We start from the raw sequence: 23,085 nt of genomic DNA on the forward strand, positions 1-23,085 counted from the left end.
TATTAACATATTTTTGCCTCAGTTTATCAATAATAAAAAAATTTTATAGAATCCATGTGTACATGTAGGGGAAAATAAAAAAGAAGTCATGATGTTCTTAAACTATCGCTTAAACTGTTCTCTAATATATAGTGCACATACGTCTTCAAGCTTAATAACTGAAGTATTGACAAATGATTAAACATACAGGTTGAAAATATCTATTTCTGACATTCTAAAAATACTTAATTGAAAGTAGCACTCTCAAATAACTGTCTTTGTTTAAACAAATATAGAACATCTCCAGTGTAAAAATGTTTACATACACTTACCAACAGTATCACACGGTTCATCTTTGTGTACACAGAAATCTTTCCTAGAAAGAAAACAGAAAATAATGTGTGTTCCACAAAAAATAGGGAATATGTGACTCATTTTTTGTAGTTACATGGATAATTGAACAACATGCTTTATCTCCAAGAATTTAATACAACCAGAAATAAGATTAATTTTTAATTCTAAGAAAATGTAAGAATGATCCATTTTTACCTGATATAATCCTGAAATATTTTGTCCTATTTCACAGACAATATTTTTTTAAAAATCCACTCTTGTTTTGAATTTTACAGAATTTCATTTATTATAAAAAAAAATCTGGTGTAGGGACATGGCTTCCTGTTTGAACAATACTACAAAATCTCTACTTCACATGATACAAAAATAATTTCCATATTGATGATTTAAATGTAAGAAGTACAATTCAAAACAATACAATATTTTATATAAGACTGGCAAAAATTTAAAGACTGATAATCATATTAATAAAGGCATAAGAAAGTTAGTATTTTTAGATGCATGGGATCTCACCATGAATAAAATTCAATAATCTTCTCTTTATCTGACTGTTATATCTCGGAAAGCCTTCTCTAAATAGTAATGAGCTTTGAAGGCAAACTATATGGAAGCAAACCTTTTCATTTGCTTTTTGCCAGTAAGTTGACCTTAGGCAACTTATTTCACCTTCTTGTGCCTCAGTCACCCCACCTAAAAAATAGAGGTAACAATGATATCTATCCACCACACAAACTTACCATACAGGTTAGGTGATTTAACATGTTTAAAACATTTAAAACATAGGTTTACTGTGTGGTCTGAATGAGTTAATACACAGAAGGCATTTAAAACAATGCCAGGTACAAAAAAAGTTCTCAAGTCAGTTACTGATGTTTTTGTCATCAGTGCTGTCACTTCTGTTTCTGTACCATAATTGCAATTTCCTATTGATGAGAATTTAGCTTCTATAAAATTTTTTCTGTTACAAGAAATACTGCAATTTGTCTTTGTGTGTGTTTGAGGGAGAAAGGGTAGGAAAAAAGTTTGTTCTCCTATTATGGCCAACTGAATGTCATTCGTCGATGAAAAATAACTTTAAAAAATAAGTGTAACATTCCTTTCAATTTCCCCAATAACATCTACATTGACAATTGTAATGGTTACTTTTCAATTCACATTTTCTTGGCTCATCCAGCAGCATCTGTGACTATATGCAGAGTTTGGCAAATGTTGCGTGCATGCTTAAAATGTGTACTTTCTAACAGTTCGGAGCAGAGCTATACGTTTCATTGGATCTAGCTATAACAAGCTCTGAGACAAAACTGCTCAATAGAATGAGACATTTTGATTTTATTTTTCCATCTGTTACTGAGGAAGAGTTGTTAAAATTCCACTGTGGTTATAAATTTGTTGATGTTTTCTTGTGATTCTGCTAATTTTTGCTTTGTTTTGGCTGAAGCTAAATTATCGCTCAAAATCTTTATAACTTGTTTAGAATTAATGTTTTTATGATTGTGTAAAGGCCCTACTCATCCCTTTGAACGCCTTCTGCATTAACAGCGATTGTATCTAATATTAACAAATATTAATGTGTTAGTAATACCATTAATATTTGCTTGGCGTATCTTTTTCCTTTGTTCTATTTTCAACTTTCATTTTCTCTAATTCTCTTATAAATAGCATATGGTTAAAACTGTAAAACCTAGTTATATAATATCCCTATAAGAGATTTTAATATTTTATTACAAACATATTTGAATTTTCCTATTATTTGTGGTTTCTATTTCCCAAGCTATATTATCTGTCCTTCTCTTCTGTTTTTCTCTTTCTTCCTGTAGTTTTATTTTCTGCTTTTTTTCTGCTACTACTTTGAAAAATCACATCAGATTGTTTGATTTACAGTTATTTCTACATTTGAAAGTACACTGTACTAGTTTCCTATTGCTGCTGTAACAAATTCCATCAATTTAGTGGCTTAAGACATCTTACAGTCCTCCAGTCAGAAGTCTGAAATAGAATTCACTGGGCTGATGGCAAGGTGTCAGTAGGACTATGTACCTTCTGGAAGCTCTGGATAAGAATCCATTGCCTTGCCTTTTCCAGCTTCTAGAGGTTGCCTGGATTTCTTGACCCATGGTCTCTTTCCATCTTCAAAGCTGACAACTGCATCACTTTGACCCTTGCTTCTATCACAACATCTCCTGACTCTCTTGCCTCCTCCTTCCTCTATATCCTGTGATTACATTGGGCTCCCCGAGTTAATTCAGGATAATCTCCCTATCACAATACTCCTCAACATAATCACATCTGCAGTCTCTTCTGCTGTATAAAATAAAAGTCGCAGGTTCTGCACATTAGAACATGGACATTATTCTGCCCACCACATTCACATAAAATGCCTAAAGCTAGAAAGTACCTGAGGTCTCCTGAAAAAGGCAAGGACATCAAACACTTTTAATGTAATCTCTTCCTTCCATCTTTCATGCTATTTTTATTTGACATTATACAGGCATATCTCGTTTTATTGTGCTTTGCTTTCCTGTGCTTAGCAGATACTGCATTTTTTTTTTTACAAATTGAAGATTTGCAGCAACCCTGCATCGAGCAAGTCTGTCAGTGCCATTTTTCTAACACTGCTCATTTCATGTCTGTGTGTCACATTTTGGCAATTCTCACAATATTTCCAAATTTATTACTATTATTGTATTTGTTACGATGATCTGTGATCAGCGATCTTTGATGTTACTACTATGACTCACTGAAGGCTCCCATGATTGTTAACATTCTTTAGCAATAAAGTATTTTTTAATTAAGGTATGTAAATTGTTTTTTAGACGTAATGCTATTGCACATTTAATAGATGTAGTATAGTGAAACAACTCTTATACACACTGGGAAACCAAAAAACTTGTGACTCCCTTTAGTGCAACACCTGCTTTACAACAGTGGTCTGGGACTGAACGTGTACTATCTCCAAAGCATTCTTGGAATTCCACCTCAATTTTTAAAATCTCAAGTTAGATAACTTTTTTTCTAAACTATTAGCACTTACTTAGATTTGCCTATATATTTAGCAATTTCTTTTCTCAGTAGTATCTTATGTCTTTACTTTCTAGAGAGATTGATTTTCTTTTTCTCCTTCAGCAAGGATCTGTGGATACCAAATTGTCCTGGACAACGTTTCCTAAATTCTCATTCGTTTGCACTTATTCATGACAGAGCAGTAGCTAAGTGCAGAATTTCAAGTTGACTTTATTGGCCCTCAGCATAGTGAAGATATTATTTTCTTTTAGTCTAGCATTTATAAAGATAAATTAGAAGTCTGCAATGACCTTGCTCTTTTTTTCATTTGGTGTCTGATTTTTTACTGAAATATAATTGACATATAACAACATAGTGTATGTTTAATTTTAAGATTTCTTTTTGTCTTTGTAGTTCTGCAGTCCCACCAAGATGTGTCCAGGTACTGAGTTTGTTTTCATCTATCTTCTTGGTTATTTGGTGTATCTTTCAATTTGAAGACGCACAGACACGCATTCTTACCATTATCTTTTTAGCTAACTGCTCTCACATGCTCTCCACTCTCTTCTTTTGGTTCCTTTAGGTGCACGTTTGCTCTTCTCATTCTGTCTGTAACGCTCAAGCACTCTTGTACTTCCATCCCTTCACCACTCTAAGCAGCCTTCTGGGTGAATCCCTCGGACCTGTCACCCAGTCCATTAGGGCTCTCTTTAGCTGAATCTACTCTGCTCTTCAACTCAGAAAAAGATTTTTAAGTACATTTTTAAGATGCTTTATTTTCCTCAATTTTCAAATCATCTCTTCTTTCTTCCAAAATACATTTTTCTCATATTTTCAATTTTCTGTGTTTTTAATCAAATGAACATGCTCTTTTATAATCCCTGTCAGCCTTTTAAAATACTCTTTTCCATGACTCTTTGCTCTTACGTCATTTCATGTTTTGGAATTCTGCTGTGAACTCATTTAGTTGTACTTCATTGGTGGTTGCTGCGTGTGGTGAAAGCTGAAAGAGGGCCCATTCAGAGCAATTCTGCATGTGCTTTCACTAAGAGCTTCAATGTTAGATCATATTCATGATAAAGAATGCCCAGAGGAGCCATTAGTTTTTTCCTAACATGGGTTCATGGCTGAGACAGAAAGAATGCTTCCTGTTGACAACCTGTGCTTGTTTTCAAAGCTTTCACCAGATCAAACTTTCATTAAGGATGTAGGTATCCAAGACTTCTGGCTGCATGTAATCATTTCAGTTCCACTTTCCCACTTTGTAAAGCCACAAAGTTTTTTCTTTATGTAGAAGTTAAACCCAAGAATTCAGATTTCCAAGCCCAACAAACTCCTACCAGGACAACTATCATCACATTACCTCAGGAGCTTTCTATACATATGTTTTGTTTCTTTTTTCAAATGCCAGAGCCCTCTTATTTTTTGCTCATCTATGTATGTAAAATGATTTCTATAATCCCTAGATGTCAATAGTAAGAACATTTTCTGATTATCTAGTTGACTAAATTATGACGTAATTAAAGGAAGTGAGCACAATCTGTGACCTACCACATTGTAATTAAGCTGAGCCATATTTATTGTTAATATTAGATCTTAATATACACAGGAACAAGCCACATATGCCTTACTCTATTTCTACATTTTATATCATGCAACTACTTTTACCAAAATCTTTAAGCCTGCACAATTGCCTCAATAAGATGTTCACATCGACCTTAGTTGATTTACTATTTTTAGAAAGATACCTTTCTACAAATAGGGATTATGTAAGTTATAAATTACTGTAAAAATTAGTGATTAGTATAGTATTGTCATTTTTCTTCCATAAGGTTGGAGATGGAAAAAAAACTGTGTGGACAGCCATGGGTATGAGTGAGCTAGGGAATAAAGTAATCTACTATCAATAATTAATTACTATAAGCTTACTACTCCTTCAGGCAAATTTCCAACACAGATGATTTCTATGAAAGTTACAGAATCAACTCTTAATTATTAGAGTAAAGTGGGAAAAGGTAAAGTCCAGATAAAGAAGATAAAAATAAACTGAAATGATGTATTTTTAACAGAAGGCAGGAAATGGATTCACTCTTAATTCATTTAAATCACCCCCAATATTTAGGAATGCATTTACCATTTTGCAGTTACAAATAACAAGACAACAGCAGTATGACAGTTTATCAGATGAACTGCTTCATAAACAACTGCTTGGAGATTTATTACTGCTGTGGATCTCTGAGGGAAGGACACTTCTCTAATACTGCACTAGGGCTCAAGGCAGGCAGAGACTCAGGCCCGCTTGCACATTTTTCCTTCCCCCTTCCTCTCCTCAGTTAACTCCACCCAAAAACACTTGACTTCGGTTTGTTTCAGTGGCCGCGTTCTCTCCTGCCTCCAATTTTATAGTCCATGTCAGAGACATCTCTGTTTTGAAGAGGGCCTACTGCTGAGACCTCGCATCTGACTGCAAGGGAGTGGGGTCAGCCCCCAAAACGCAGGATACACAACGTAGTACTGTGCTGCGCTGCGCTGTCTGCTGATTACTGAGTATTTCTAAACAAGGGGAACAGTACAGCATGTTTTCACTAGTTTGTAAAAACTTCCATGTTTTTCTCAAATATGCTATTTTTTAATTGTGGGAAATCTATAAACTAGTAAATCCATTTTGGATAACTGAAAAATAGGCTGTTATCAGTTGATACATTAATCTTCACTCGACACAAAATCTTTTATACACAGAAGATATATATATACACATATATACATATATATATATATAATCTTATCAATACTGCTTGTATATACCTTAAGAATCTACTATTCCACTGGACTGTGTGTTGCAAAGCTGACTAATTTTTGTTAATTATTAAGAAGTAAACAGCAAAGAAAAAAATTTAAATGAATTGAATAATCAGATTATCCATCAGCACTGAGGGGTCTAAAAACATACAGCTTTTTTTAGTATAAAAAATGACCTTCTGAAAATGCATGCTAAAATTAGAAAGAAAACTGTAGAAAAATGAGGGAAGACTCACTCAGATTTTCTCTCATAAAAGGTAATCACTCGAGCCATCCTACCCTAAACTTCTAAGTTAAATTATTGGATGGTGTTGCCCCCAATATTCAAGATACAAAACTGAAAAACTATGAATCTGAGCAAAACAAGACTGCTCCTAATTAAAACCTTGGTCCCAGGATCATAATAAAAGTTTTTTTAAAAGCTCAGTGATTCTCTGACAGCCACTGAAGCCCTAATTGTTCCCAACCCCCAGCATCTTTCCACTGGGAAACCACCTTCAAGTATGTCATATTTTCTGGTCACTGGCTTCTAGTCACCGAACTTGTACATATAACCCCTGCTCAACTGAAACCCACTTTTTCAGAGGATCTAAAGTAGATCCTATAGTAAGAGAATGTGAATGGCCCTGGATCATACAAGCCCACTGGTTGAGATTTCTAGAGTTTCCTTATTCACCGTCTTTCTTGACGTGTGAGTCTTCAATTCTTCCTTTGATTCTAATACTACACAGGATTGTCTCCACTCATCAAAATAATAATAATAATAATAAATCCAGAAAGACACATCTTCTGGTGTTCAGCCTGGGCAAAGCTGGTCTCTTTGGCTCAAAACCAACACCAAATGATACAGGAAAATAAATGCCCTTGGTGGTGTAACACATTCAGAGCCTGAATATAATCACAGATGAAGAAGAATGGAAAAGGCTGCTGACATTTTTGTTATGAGTAAATGATCAGATACAGTTAGCCTTCCTCTGCGTCAGAAGGAACAGAAATCAACTTTATCACAGAGACAGCATGCCTGGTTGTACAGGTTGTGCACTGCTTAATCCTCAGGGTACATTTACACACACAACAATGTAAACGGCTCCCTCTACTGCTGTGGAGTGCACAACCTACACAACAGGATTCACTACGTGCTTCTTATATTGCCAAGCAGTGGATAAGAGGAGGAATATTAAGATAAATAAAAAAGACTTCTGCTCTGAAGACAAAACAGAGAATGATGCACAGTCACCTCTGTAATGTGATAAAGGGTCCATGATCAGTGAGGAAGAAGCCTAGGGAACTGTATCAAATAACGGATAGTTCTATTTTGCAGTTGCCTTTGCCAGCAAACAAACGGAGAGAGAAACACCCAAAACAGATGATACTGAATAACATGGTAATGCAGAAAATTAAAGAACCACATAAAATCAAATCTTCACCTTAGGGCCAAGAATCACGGAGTGCAAAGTATATTCAGATGTAGAGGGGAAGGGATTTTAAGTGCTTTCTCTAAATGTACAATACATCATATCATAACACATGAGGCTGCAAGATGACTTTGATTTACATAATGTGAAACAAGGGACTTCATCTGTAACTAAACAACATGATAAAACTATGAGAAATGCACTGCTTATTGTCAAGGGCAGTTACGAGTCCATCACACAGCCAATTTCTGTTCACTTAGCAAACAAATGAATCAAGCACATTATTTCAAAAAATACAAGGTCTTTTATCCAAAGGCCCTGGTAATATCTTTCAGTACAATAGAAGAACAAATTCTCAGCAGCATTTAAAAACCTCAGATCAGACTGTAATTTTTTTTTTAGACTGTTAATTCTTAATCTTCAATTCTTCAACTGTAAACTTCTTTCCAGAGGACTGAAATAATGTAATCTTAATTTCATAATACTCAAAAATGTTGAGGAGTCCGGGGAACAGAGATTTGTTTGCTGCCTAGACTTACGATTATGTGGATTCAAATTCTCTCATTTGTGGCTCATGTTGGCTCAGTGCGCCTGAAGTCTGCATCATAGACTTTCATTATGTGAGTTTATGGAAATGATACTGTTAGACTTTGGCAACTGGGAAGGCCAATAAATTCTGTTTAAGTTCTGATTTATATTGAAAAAAATGAAATGTAGCCTTTAATTTCCAAGAATGAAGATGCATCTGAGAATAAGTCTCACTGTCGAGTTTTATAGTGCCCTGGGACAGACCTATAAATGATTCATTCAAAAATTATTCTGTGATTTGTATTAAATTAATATATTTCTGTCATTTCTTATATTTTATTAAATTTTCTCTTACTTGCCAATGGCATTATTTTGAAACTAACTTGCAGAAGTACCGGACATAAACCAAAAGCATTTCGGTAAATACTGAAAGGCAGAACTGTCATTAATAAAATCAATTCTAAATTAAAGAGCATTTTCAAGGCACACAGACTTGCACTTTCTCTGTAATTTCAAAGAGAAATGTGAAAATTCCACGAAGGACTCATGGAGTTGACAGCTGGGATAACATGATTTGTGTTTTTGTTACCGTGAGCCCACAGCACTAGGTCAGCTTTAAACTATTTACTTCATTGTATCACACAGAACAATTTCACAAACATATTACTGCAGATAGGTTTGGATTTATACAAACATGATTCATTTTAGTTGAAACCAAAATTAATAGCTGAGCTAAAATTTCTTCCTACTAATGTGCTCACATAACATGCAACATTTAATAATTACTTGAGTATTCACTGGAAACCGGGCTGGTTATGAGTTTCCTTTGTCAAACATGGGTAAGACCACGGAATCCACGGAGATTAAAACTTATTTTATTCGTCCTAACTTCCTTGCAAAGCTGAAGATCTGAAACTTTGTATGTTTGCATGAACTAAAAAGGAATTTTCTTCCTCAATCACTGACATCATTCGTTTAGACTTTCCTGATCATACGGTGGTAGGTCACTTTGAGACAAAACATTCCTGTCAGTGGGCTGTGGAAACAGTGATACAGAGAAAAGCGATTTTCCACATAGATCTTAGTCCCTGGGGGAGTACAGGTAGAATTATTTGTCAGTATTGATCAATATTTTATATGTGTCTACCCTTTGACATTTTTTTCCCTATTTTCAATCACAGATCTGTATCCCTATTGCTTTCCACAGAACAGAAGCAATTTATTAAGGTCCTATTCTAGGTCCTATCTATCAGGGTGCAAAAAATTGAAGTCAGTATTTCTGCTAAAGGGTTTAGGAAGTGTAAAAAATCTTTTTTTTTTCTCATAAAACATGAAGTGTTTTAGCAAAACTACAGCAAATTTTACCCCTCAAAAAGGTTTTTCTTTTTTCTTTTTCTTTGTTAAGCAGGAGTCCTTTTTAGACAGTGCAGCTTTGGCTTTGGATCCATGACTAAAAGATACATTAGAGTTAACAGTGCTTTATGCTGTCTTATCTTTGAAAAACACAATTTGTGCATACAGAGCACACAGTTAGTCCTAGGAGTTCAAGTTTTGAAAATCTGAGCATGAATAATTACTTTATAAACTGACCTGATCTAGCAGATTGAGATCATAAGTCACAGGTTACTTACTATCTGTTTTGCTAGACAATATTATCTAAAATAGTCTCATAAATCCCAGATAATACTACCTTCAGGTCATTATTTTAATATGTTATCCTAGCCTATGGCCAAACATGGAGTTTAACTGCATTTTATGAGCATTTAACAGTAAGGAAGATGACTGTATTTCTAAACACAAGAGCAAGTACACCGTAATTATCCTAAATACTAGTACTTGTTTACAACCAGATATAGATAAGGACACATATACGCTTTTCTCTAAACGTGAGAATTCAGAAAGTTACACAAAAATAGAATAGTTACATAAATTAAGATACTTATATGCATTAAAACAGTATGTCTGCTCCTCCCTCCAAATGATATGGACCACATAGGAGTTACGCAGTACTGCTGCTCTAACAGATTATCACAAATGTATTCAGTGGCTTAAAAGAACAGAAGCATGTTATCTTACAGCTCTAGAGGTCTGAAGCCAATACAGGTCTTACTGGGCTAAAATCAAGGTGTCATCAAGGCTACATTCCTTCTAGAGGCTCTAAGGTAAAATCTGATTGCTTGACTTTTCCAGCTTTTAGAAGCTGCCTGCATTCCTTGGCTTGTGGCCCCTTCCTCTACCTTCAAAGCCAACAGGATAGCATTTTCCAGTCTCTCTCTGACTCTGACTTTCTGCTCCCTTTTCCATCTTTTAGGATTCTTATGATTACATTGGACACATGCAGATAATCCAGGATAATCTCATCTCAACATCCTTATATCGGCAAAGCCCCTTCTGCCATATGAGGGAACATATTCACATGTTCTGGGGATTAAGAATGGACATCTTTGGGGCATAATTCTTGGCCTTCCACAATGAACAACATGAAAAGACTTGCAAGATACAATATAAAGTTAAAGAAAAAAAAACCAGGAAATTGTATACAACATGAAACTACATTCTTTAGACTCATACCAACTCAACATTGCTTACCTCTGGGCAACTTTTACAAGAACACGTCCATGCGTTACTAGGAGAGGAGAGAGAATTATGCTACAGTGTTTCTTAAAGAACTATTTAAGGATGAGGGAATGTTTGGAATAGATTTTTAAGCAAAAATATGTGTTGTAAAATAGTATATAAAATGAAGAATTCAACTTTATGGGCAATATTCTGTTTTCTACATGGAGGGGTGAACATGCAGTTGCCAATTATAATGTTCTTTTTTAAAAAAAAATGTATAAAATACATCAGACACCTCTTTTTTTTTTTTTTAAGAGAACAGTTGTGTTACATTGCTAGGACAAGCTAGTAACAAGGGAGGTAAGGATTAGTTAGAAGTGTGGCTTTTAAAGCTTTATACCTTAAAAATATATATTGGGTACAGGAGATTCTTTTTTCAAAGTTCTGAAGAGAAAAATGGCATTGGAATTAAGGAATGAAATTAATGTCACAATATTGGTGGGGCGAGGCAAAACTTGCACATAGAATATGATTCAGATATTATAAATATATGTATTTAGTTCCATAAATACATAGGAAATAAAACTGAAGAAATATACTTCAACATGTTAACCATAATTATTCCTAGGTAGAAAAATGGGTGGGATTATATGCTATGTTTTTTCTTTATTTTTGTATTTCTCAAATTTCTTTAATGAATATGTTGCATTTTTAATTAGAAGAGAAAAATATGAATCAGTAATCAAATTATGATTATCACCCTCTTTAGTTTTAGAAGCAGTATTTCCAACACCTACACGCATAAGGATAAATAAGACAGATTTTATCACCTGAAAAATAAATATATGAATATCCTTTGTGGTTAATGCATGCTGGGAATCTAATTTCTCTATATCAGAGTGGTGTTCAATATAGGTTAGAAGTTTGAATTAAGCATATACAATAGCTCCCATGATCACCAATAATACTATAGATCCTATATGGTATACAGATTCTTTTTTCAGAAATATTTAGTACTATAATAAAAAATGTATTAAAGAAACCTGTCACACAAAATTATGATACTCAGATTAAAATTAAAAATGATATCTACATGTTCCCTGGAATTCCTAATCATTTTCACTGACAACAATATTTGCTATTCTATTTTTAAAAAGCAATTCATAAAAAAAGTTTTTGGTAGAGTCAAGGGGACTTTAAGATTTGTTAATCTTATTCAAACAAAACATGCTTAAAGTTACAAACAAGATAAACTTTAGTATAAGCTGATTTCTTAGAGGACCACCCAAATAAAGTGATTTTCAATGGCTTCTGCATTAATCACATGATCTTTCGAAATTGACCCTGTCATTTTCTCAAAGAAAATCTATTCTAGAAAAGATGCATGTTTTAAAATACATTTTGACCATTTAAGTAAAAATAATGTGAAAATTTAGCAGACTGAAGAAAAGATGAGATAAAAGAATTAAATCTTAATTACTTGCTAAATAACCTGAAATAGGCTTAGACCTGTATTTTACTTATAATCCTTTAGAAAAGACTAACATCATTAAATACTTTCTTTTTTTGACAAGGGAGGTAATTGGGTTTGTTTATTTATTGATTTTATTGAGATATAGTCAGTTTACAATGTTGTATCTTATTTATTTATTTTTTATGGAGGTTCTCTGGATTGAACCTAGGACCTCATGCATGCTAAGCATGCACTCTACCACTTGAGCTATACCCTTCTCCTTTTATATAATTTTAAAAGCTATCTATTTTCCCTTTGAAAACTAGTCAAAAATTATCTTATACATAGTTAGATATGAAAATAATTTTGGCAAATTTTTGTTAGCCTAAGGTTACATATAGTTTAAGTAAACGAGCAATTTTTAGTGTTTTGCACATAAAGCCAATTCAAAAACTCATAGGAAAAAAAATCTTTGTTAGGCAGCACAGAAAATATGTTGAAAGCTATGCAGGAGCAACTGCTACTCTTATTCTTTATACTTAAGACTATGTCTTGTGGCTCTTTTGTCATAAACACAATATATAAACTCTCTATGGAGAAACTGATAATATGTAGGATTCCTCCAACTAATCAATCAAAGTATCAGACAATTATATTCTTAAAATATTCGGGGTCACCACTCACTGGAATTGGCTGTGAATTCCAGTAGTGAGTCTTATGAATTCAACATGTTCTTTACTCCATAAATGGGCATAAGATTAAAGGAAATTTGGTGCAGATATACAAACTGGACACAAAGTCTTCATGTGTAGTTTAGAATGACAGAAACATATTTGCTCATACTGCCTTCATTTGTACACCCTGCTCCCTATTCTTTAATATTAGAATCAAAAGTGACAACATTGTGGCTATTGTAACGGAACATTCATGATAAGGTCAAGCACTCTGTTAGGTTATTTAAGTATATCATCTCTACTGAATCTGATATCCTGTGAGACAGGTATTATCATGCCCATTTTACAGACAAAAAATGAATGGTCAGTGAGGCTGAACCACTGCCAAGCCACACAGTTCATAACGGAGCCAGCCGGGATTAAATGCTTGCTCATCCCCATTGTCCGATATACTTTCTATTATACCAGACATCTCTGATTCTTATAAGCTTTGTTATTTTCCATTCATGTGTCAACCTTCCTTTTTATTTGAAATACTTCATAACATTTTCTTGCATTTAATTTTGCTGTTCCTGTTTCTAGGTCTTAATCATTGTCACTTACTTAATTCTCTCATCATTTTTCTATCCATCAACCTACGTAACTATGAGAAAACAAAACCAGATGCTAGTTTTATTAACCTGAAATAAAAGGAAATATTCTGCTGGCTAGTATTTCTTTTTAAAATATTCATATATTTGACTATTTGAAAAAGTTAAATGTTTATTCCTGTCCATTTTCATTATGTAGCAAATATCAAACCTTTTACAACAACAGAATTTGGGAGGTAAGTTAGTCCAGTATAAATTATTTCTTAAAAACTGAATAGCCTTGGTATACAAGGTAGACTTCAAACAAACAAAACATTGCATGTTTCAGTATTTTACTGAACTCTCTAGTGCACTTAAGACTAAAAATCCCAAGGCAAGGTAGGCTCACTCTATACAAGTAGGAAGTGTAAATTATTAAATGAATTTTTGCTGGATATAAAGAGCTAAAAGAAGGAAAAGGAACTAATACTTATTTCACAATTCCTAGATGTTAGGAATTTTACATATTATTTTCTCATTTAAACCTTAACCTGCTAATAAAATTACTACTAATGATATTTAATGTATTAAACTAACCCCATAAAATGGTCTCAATCACTAGAGAATACCTTCAGCAACAATGGATGATTCTTAAATGAGGCTAACATTATATGGGATGGAGTAATAATTCTATAGATGAGGAAAGTGGATTTTAACCATGGGCTGACAAATCTATCAATGAAAAACACTTATTATACAATAATACAACGAAAGATATTTCAGATAGTATGTCTTCCACATTAACATATTTGCACAGGATCTTATACAATTATTTACGTTTGGGAAAAATTACTGACTGTTCACTATATGTTAGATGTGATACAAGATACCTTGTAGTCTTCACTCTGTACTACTAATCTCATAATGAGACTCAGAGAGGTCAATTAGTCAACCCAAGATGACCAGCTAGTCTTTGGATAAATAGGTCATATCCTACTTTGATCATCTTTTCTTACTGAGTTTTAAAATTCTAAATACTTACATATCATATATATATATATACACATGCATACATACATTCTGGATACAAATTTTTGTTAGATATACATATTGCAACTATTTTTTCCAAATCTGGAGCTTTTTTTCTGACGGGAAGTGAGTATTGATCTTAATACTGTTTCCTCTGTGTAATGTATCTCTTTTTTCTGGCCAATTCAACTTTTTTCCCCTGTATCTTTGATTTTCACCAGTTTTTCTACAATATACCTAGGTCTCTAGGTTGTTGGTTTTCATGAAACTTGGAGGGGAAATTTGCCATTACATCTTCAAATAATTTTCTTACCCATTCCCATCCTTTCCCAAGATTCCAAATACAACCACATTAATTGGTAAATCCACATCTAAGCCATCTCTCAGGTCAGTCTCTATTGATTACTTTTCTTTGACCATGGGTCACACTGTCATCTTTCTTTGCTTGGCTAATTTTCACTATATTCTGAGCATGTTATTGTAGATAATATATTATAGAGATTCAAGATTCTGTTATCTTCCTCTGAAGAGTGCTGATTCTTATTTTAGGAAGCAGTTCAGTTACCTGCTGGTCACTCTAAATTTAGGTAGTGTCGAGTTTATTCTTTGGTAAGGAAGATCTATCAAAAGCTCAAGATGATTCCCAAGTCTTTGTAAACTGGTGGGACTCAATCTCCAAACTCTATCTTCTCTGAAAACGGTACAAGGGCTTGGTTTCAGGCTTGGTTAGGACAGGTCAAGTGTAGGCATTTCTCTGGATCATGGTGCCTATTGTGAAGGCGCAGCCGTTCTCTTTTCTTGGCTAAATGCCAGGAGTAATGACATGGTATCAACAAAGTTGCTCTACTGTTGTGGCCCGAATATGCTCAATTTCTAGTCTACTTTTAACATCTAAATTCCATAGCAGTAGCACTCTGATGAAATTTGATTAGTTTCTATCTGTATATATTTAGCCAGCCTTGCAAAGTTCTCACAGATGACCTGCACACAGACTTCTTGGCACCTCTCCCTGCATAGAGTCCTCTTCCCTGGTGCCCTCAGAGTAGGACCTTTGTGCTCTACGTAGATTCCAGCTTGCTGGACCAGTGAAAAAAATTGTCCCCAGGCAAAAAGCTGGGTTGGCTGTGGGGCTCACTTAACATATATTCCTTGTTTTAGAGACTGCACTGCTCATTCTCCTATGACTGAAAGCAGTTGCCTCATAACTATTTTCAAGTTTTATGGTTGTTTTTTGCAGAGTTCCAGTATCAGGTGCACCTACGTAGCTGGAAATGGAAGTCCAATTGTGTTCCTGCATAGAGATCTTTTCCATCTTTATGAATTATTTATAAGTAAAATAGTTTTTGTACAAGTCAACAAGAAGCTATCGTGAATGCAATAGGACTCATTACATACAGTTCTGTTTCAATGTCACTGTGTAGTCCGTGATGTGAAATGTCAACATTATTCATACTAAAATAAAATGGCTGGCGAACAATGAATTACCATTAATTTTTACTAGCTCTAAGCAAGATATACTCATAAATAATTACTACTATAAAGTGCTCACAGAGAGTAAACTGTTGCTCACCATGTCACCTCCTTATATTTATATGTGATGCTTTGTTACAAATATTTGTGAGTGGTACGGACATTCACAATGCAGCTCAAAGTTCATTAGCTAGAGATGTGATTGAAACTTTTTTCTCAGATGGAACCAGAGAGCCTGTCAATCACTTGATTTAACATTTTGGGTACTTTGTATGATGACTGAAAAACATGGAGCATAGGTTCACAATTTCAAGGGTCCATCAAAATTCACCAGTGTTTTCACTTATTGTCAATGGCTACATCTTCACATCCAAAACTGACAGTAAATTTTTTTTAATTACCTAACCAAATGTCTAGTCAATATGCCAGCCAATATATGCCTGTTTAGAAATCAGTTGTTATGAATTGAGGGAGATGTCTAACATCATTATGCCAAAAGATTTTTGGAACACCAAATCTGGAATAAAAGCATTCTGTGAAGGGATTAATAGGATTAACAGCCTCACCATTGAATTAGGAATGTCATTTAACTGGCTTTGGAAATTTCACCTTGTTATAAGTATAGCTGCGTCCACTGAAGTCATGTCCTCTCCCCAGCTTGTTGACATCTCTAAATGTATATCATTCTTTTTGCCAAATTCTTCATGCTGCCACTTACAAAAACTCTCTAGCATTTTCTCTCCATGGTGTCCAATGTAGAGATCTGCCTGCAAAAGAAGAGATTTTACTTCAAGGCAAATTATTCTCAGACAGACAAAAAGCTAAAAACTGAGAAGACTTCCTGAATTACTGAAGCAGCCTGCTGACCATAACATTAATTAGAACCTGGACGACATTCAGGATTAATTTTGCCTGAGCTAAAAAATCTTAAAACTTTGTGTAGATACAATAATTACAAAATCTGTTTAATGCTATTTTGAGAAGGAGAGAGGTGCAATGGAATATTAAGAATGTGGAACTTTTAGACTTAATCCACTACATCTACAATTTAAGAACAAAGATTTTCCAAACTGCCAGTTCATAGCAGGCTAAAATGATGCCACAGAGGAGTATCTGCTTAAATTGAATTACAGATAACAAACCAATTGTAAAGCACATATTTAAATGAGAAAATAAAACTGTCATTAAAAATGACTTTTAAAAGTCACATTTTGTAAAGTTAAGGTTTGTTTCCAGGATCCTGGGAAACTAAGAACATCCTATTTTTGGAATATAGTTGAGGTATTAACTAAAACTCAAGGCTAGATTCATGATACTTAAAGTGACTCAGTGGATATTTCTGAATTGTAAGTCAATAAGAAGTAAATCCCTAACATTCCCTTTACTTCAAAGTACCTGAACACAACTTCTCACCCACTTCCTTAATTGAACAAAAAACTCAAAACTTTCTTACTGGAGTTTCATGGAGCAGAACAAGCTTTATCACACGGAGATTGACCTGCACACCAAGACTCTTGTGTTGGAAAAGGTTAAAAACCTGAAAACAAATAAAAAGAAGAATCCTAAAAGAAAACTGAAAAACATCTTAATTTTTCTTAAAGCCCAGACATGAGGGAAAAAAAATCTCAATTTAGTTGAGAAATTTTATATTTTTTAAAATTTAAGTTATTTAAAAATTAGCTTAATAAGCAATAGTAACTAATGCATTATAGACACCAAGAAATTTAGACCTAGCATTCTGATACACTTACTGCAACCTTGAAAGCCCAGGCATTTCAATGGGGTGCAGAAGGAAGGTTGGGATTTTCATAATACTAAAGAGAAGAATTTTTATTAATTTTCTTAAGGCCACAAAATGCCAGCATCCTCCTTTCTTCTGAGAAACAGCCCTGAAAGCTCAGCCTGCTCTATGCCACCTCCCAGTTCACCCCTTAGAGTTTATTTTCTCTCCCCAGGCTAGCTGCCAAATAGGAACGGGTTTTCAAAGCTCCTCCCTCCCATGGCGCCCATGAAGACAAGGCTGTTGATGCTTAGAGTTTTCAAATCAAAATTATAACTGGCTTTCCCCAAACATGGTATGTGTAGCAATGTTGAAAAGTAAGGCACATTTTTTATGTGGTACCTTGATTTGGGGGGGGTAAATTTTAGTGTTTATTTACTTTACAACAGAAAGTGTAACACTGGCACACCAAACCCACATCAGAGACTGGAGTTGCTAAGCTATGCTAGTCTACCCTAAACAGAAAGCTGGCAGAGTGTCCAGGACAGAGCTGAACACAGACAGAAGGATGGCGGCGTGAAAAAAATCTGTTCACTGATAAGAGTAAGCCAAATGATAAGCCAAAAAAAGTAAGAATGGGGAAGTTACAAAACACAGTTATCTCTGAATTGGCGGTTTGGTTCTTACCTTGCCTTACATGGTAACTGGAATTACACATGGACACTTGCCTGTGGTTTTTCTTTACGCTTCTTCTCCCCTAAGAACCAGTCTTCACTATAACCTTCTAATTCTGCCTCGAAGGAAGCCTACCCAATGGGGTGTGCAGTTCAGATTCAGGTGGTATCCTGGTACAACCTAGATTTCTGCTGTCCAGAAGCTATCAGCCAAAGTGAGCTACATGTGATTAAGCTCATTAAAAATTCAGCTATTAGCTATTAGGTCTTACTACTCAACTAGTATTATCTCTGACATTCAATTTTACCTATCTGTAAAAGAGCTCGGTGAATTACCAACCTCCATTTTTGTTTCAACTCATAATCTACAGAACTTCAGTGAGGCCGTGCTTATAGACAAAGATAACATTTCTGCTATTTCAACAAATGGCCTTTTATAAAAAAGAATGAAACGAAGGGCACAAAAAAGAGAAAAAAGAATAATAGAGAAATAGTTTTGCCACATCAAAATTAACAATGCTTTTTTTTTTTACTAGAAGATGTGAGTTATCATTTTCATATCTCTTTTAAGATGGATCAATTTGGTATATGTATTTTTTTAACGGATGTCATGTCAATAAAAGAAAGGAATAGTAATGAGTTAAGTTTTAAAGAACTTCACTATACTCACACATTTCTTCCTTAGAGTTTTCTTGAAAAAATTCCAAGCGCACTTTAAAGTTTGCCTACCATATTTAAGATGGTTAGAATGAATCTCCTGGCTGCATCTGCTCCATGATGGGAAACCACGGCTGGGTCTGCAACCACTACAGTCTCTATGTTGTATTCTTGAGGTAATTTGTATGAATATCGTTTCCCTCTTCCACTTTCTGTGACTTTTTTCGATCTAGGTCTTCCTTTATCTGCAACAGAGAAAGAAATTTTCCAATGTGCCTCCATCTTGGCAAAGTGAATAAAAAAAAAAGTCCATTTCTTCAACAATGATGAAGAAAGTTTATTAAATGCCAACATGAGCTGGTGATATAATGGTGAGCTATACTTATGGAACATAAATGAGCATTTAGCTTTGGAATCCGACAGACTGGATATCCACCATTTATTAATTCTGCACTTGGAAACTAACACCACTTGTCAGTCTTAGTTTCCTCATTTGTAAAATGAATACCAGTATACCACCTGCTTTCCAGAGTTGCTGATGATCACAATGGTAAAAATTTTAGCACAAAAATTCATATAAATAACTCAATAAATAAAATATATCACGATCTTCCCTTTTGAAACCAGTGACAAAATAAATGCCTGCTTGCAAGAAGTGCCTGAGGGGACTGCCCCACACATCCTCGGGTCAGGCAGGTGCCCCTAATAACTAAAACTATGCATGAGTTACAAAGAAATTGGCTCTGCCATCAGAACCATACAGAAGTTATGACCTTAGCGTAGTAGATTCCTCAAACAGGGTCAAATAAAAGCAGTAACCACAAATAGACATATTTATAAATTTAATTGTATAAAAATGTAAAATTTCTGTTCATGAAAACATGGCATTATCAGAATGAAAAGCATCCAACCAAGTGGGAGAAGATATTTACAGTACTTTTCCATAATAAAGAAATAAAAAGCCACTCTAATAGCACAGGGAACTATACCGAATTTCTTGTAATAATATATAATGGGAAAGAATCTGAAAAGAAAATATATATGTATGTATGTGTATAACTAAATCACTTTGTTATACACCTGAAACTAACATTGTAAATTAACTACCTCAATAAAAATAAAATTTTAAAAAGTTAAAAATTAAAAAGCTACTCTAAATCAATGACAGATAACGCAAATGAAACAGTGGCTGCAAACTGGAGTAGCTATTTCTCAAAAAAGGAGATTCAAATGGCTTATAGCATACAAGGTGCTCAATCTCATTAGCCTTTAGGGAAATGCAAATTAAATAAATTAAAATCCCTAGAACAGCTAAAATAAAGAGATGATTTTATGAGCGTCCACAAGAATGAGAGGACAACTGGAAGTCCCATACTCACACATGCTGGGCATTTAAACCAGGATAAACACTTTAAAAAAACTGGTTGGCAGTATCTCTTAGGGCTGAACAACTGTATATCTAATGCTCAACAATCTAAAGTACATACTCTTCAGAAATGCATGCAAGTTACATGTAAAATTATTCACAGCAGCACTATTCTTAATAGTTCAACTAACCCTCAATAGTATGGATGGATAAAGAAATGAAAATGAACCAGCTACTTCAACGAGTGAAAAAATGGATGAGCCTCACAAACTTAATGCTGAGCAAGAGAAGCCAATTACAAAAGAGTCGGTAGTGCACGATTCCATTTATGGAAACATCAAAAACTGGGAAGACGTGATGTCACAAATCAGGACAGTAACTATCTTGGGGTTAGAGAAGTTAGTGTCTAGGAGTGGGCACAAGGGGAATAGCTATGGCGCTGATAATTTCTATATTTTGATCTGGGTGGTAACTACACAGTCATGCTCATTTTGAGAAAAATCAGTACCTAGACACATCATTTGTACAACTTTCTGTGTGCATCTGGTGCTTCAATAATTAATTTATGGTTTTAACAGCTTTATTGAGGGGTAACTTACATGCCATAATAAGTAGCCATTTAAGTGTACAATTCAATTAGTTTTAACAAATTTCTACAGCTCTGCAATTATTTCCACAATCCATTATTAATCCAGCTATCACCTGTTCTTCTTGCCATTTACCAAAATTCTGTAGATGTCACTAAATTGCTATCATCTTTTTCCCCAAACCTTGTGCTAGTTGCTGACATCTTTTATAATTCTTTTCTATAATTTTAGTGGATTTCCTGGAAGTAAATGTGTGTTTAATGGAATCCCATGGATGTAAATTTATGTGTCTATTTTGTCATATTTCCACAGACATCTTCAACTTTCTATTGAATTTGGAGGTATGTATTCTCATAGTTCTAGTCCATTATCTTGGCTTCTGATAAATTCATTTTCTTAAGTCTTGTTCCAGGTACTTTGACTTTGGCTTGCCAGTTCAATTTAATTCTATTCTATTCTATTTTACTACCGTTTCCACCTAATTTGCCCTCTAATATCTTTTCATTATACCAGGATTAATTCAGCTCTTGATTTCTTGAACTACTGTGTCCCTTCTATTACCAACTTCTAAACCCAACTGAGTTAGCTCTGAGCTCTAACACGAACTGTATCCCACCATGATTTCTACAAGATTCATTGTTCTCCGATATCTCCACCAATTACAGTTTCTCATTTTTTTTTCTCACAGAGACACAAACTAAAAATCTATTTAACAAATAGTTTTAGCCAAATGTCAAGTAGAGTCAGTTAACTAAGTTAACCAAAATGTTATGAAAATAATTGCAAAGACACTTTATTTAACAAAAAAATAAATATTATATCATGAAAGAAGAAAATGCAAAAGGACAAAAAACAGCAGCAGTCATCTGCAACAGAATCACTGTGGTTAAAAGTAATCCATATTTAGTCCCAGCAGTTGATACTAAAGACCTTGATGAAGGACAACAAAAGAAACTGGTTTTATTAGTACATTGAGACTGACAACAGAAATGAATTTTGTAGTTTTTCTGATTGTAATCTCCATTTCAGGGTGTACATATGGAAGAAGACATGCCCATGGAGGAGACAGAGATGTAAGAAAAATAAAACGAGAGCTAATACGAAACCAAAGGGATAGTCATAAAATGAGTGGCTTTTCAACCTTCTCAAGAGTGATAAACAGACCACATAAAGGAGAGAGAGAAAAGTTTGTTATGTTTATTGCCCCAGCTAATGACAGCTGTGTTGGCCCCAAACTGTCAGTGTGCTACATCCTTATCTGCATGTTATATTTAAACAGACTATTTGGAATATTTTAGATTTCTTACGAATCTCAATGTCATGGTTGTTTGACTCCATCCTACAAGTTAGCTGTTACATGTGAAAATCATGCACATTGAGGTCATCTTCTGAAGTTGCTTCCTTTGATGTCTTCATTGTCCACATCAACCGTGCTGAGCTCATTCTTCATGTCTTCAGTCTTGAGGCCATTTTCTACCCACAGGTGTGTATAAAAACAAAAGAGTGGATACCACACACTTCCAGTTAAAGAAGACATTTTTAAATGTGTTGTCACCGATGCTCAGTATGTGCTCCCCGTAATATGCTCCACAGCAATTCTGCATGGCATATGGAAACCTTTTCAGTGGCGGTCTGGTTAAGTCAGCTCTCAGAGCAGAGATGGTCTCCATATCCTGCTTGAATAGACTGGTCTTCTTCAGTTCCATAAATCTTCTTCTTGTTCCCAGAGTCCTGGACATACTCCTAAGTTTATACTAAAATGTCAAGGCATATATATTGGTTGATAATGTTACCTGTCTGCTTACAATCTTAAGGACCATGTTTTGCCTTCCAGATAAAATCCTTATCACCATGGCACCCAAGCCCACTCATTATCTCGTCCAAGACCACTTTTCCCAGTTGCATCTCATGTCCACACTGCAGACGCTGGCTTCAGCTCCCCAGCTGGTACTTTCTCCTGCTTTTATACATTTGTATGTATTGTTCTTTGGCCTGAAATGCACTTTCCCTGTCTAACAATATCTTCACGTATGTTTTTCATTTTCACATATAATCTAATTTAATTTTGAAATAGCACTGAGGTTTGGGCATCACTGTGCCCATTTTGTACACTGTAAATGGAGCTTTGGAGAGATCAAGTAAGTTTTCCAAAGTCACACAGCTAGGACGTAACAGCATAAGGATGTGAATACAGGCAGTCTGACCCCAAAGTCCATTTTCTTAACCTGCACACTCTGTTTCCTTTCCTCCCT

General features: G+C 34.6%; 1 protein-coding gene across 1 annotated transcript in view; it reads right to left on the reverse strand.

The window, feature by feature from the left end:
• ADAMTS19 (ADAM metallopeptidase with thrombospondin type 1 motif 19) overlaps positions 1-23,085 on the reverse strand; it is a 221,253-nt gene that overhangs the window by 150,941 nt on the left and 47,227 nt on the right. Inside the window, exons 4-7 of the mRNA XM_072950428.1 lie at positions 18,953-19,125; positions 17,283-17,366; positions 16,439-16,596; positions 312-355 (exon numbers count right to left, since the gene is read on the reverse strand). Coding sequence (XP_072806529.1) covers positions 312-355; positions 16,439-16,596; positions 17,283-17,366; positions 18,953-19,125 — 459 coding nt within the window. The remainder of the gene's footprint in view (positions 1-311; positions 356-16,438; positions 16,597-17,282; positions 17,367-18,952; positions 19,126-23,085) is intronic.

This window comes from Vicugna pacos, chromosome 3 (genome assembly GCF_048564905.1).
Source record: "Vicugna pacos chromosome 3, VicPac4, whole genome shotgun sequence".
NCBI classification, from domain to species: Eukaryota; Metazoa; Chordata; class Mammalia; order Artiodactyla; family Camelidae; genus Vicugna; species Vicugna pacos.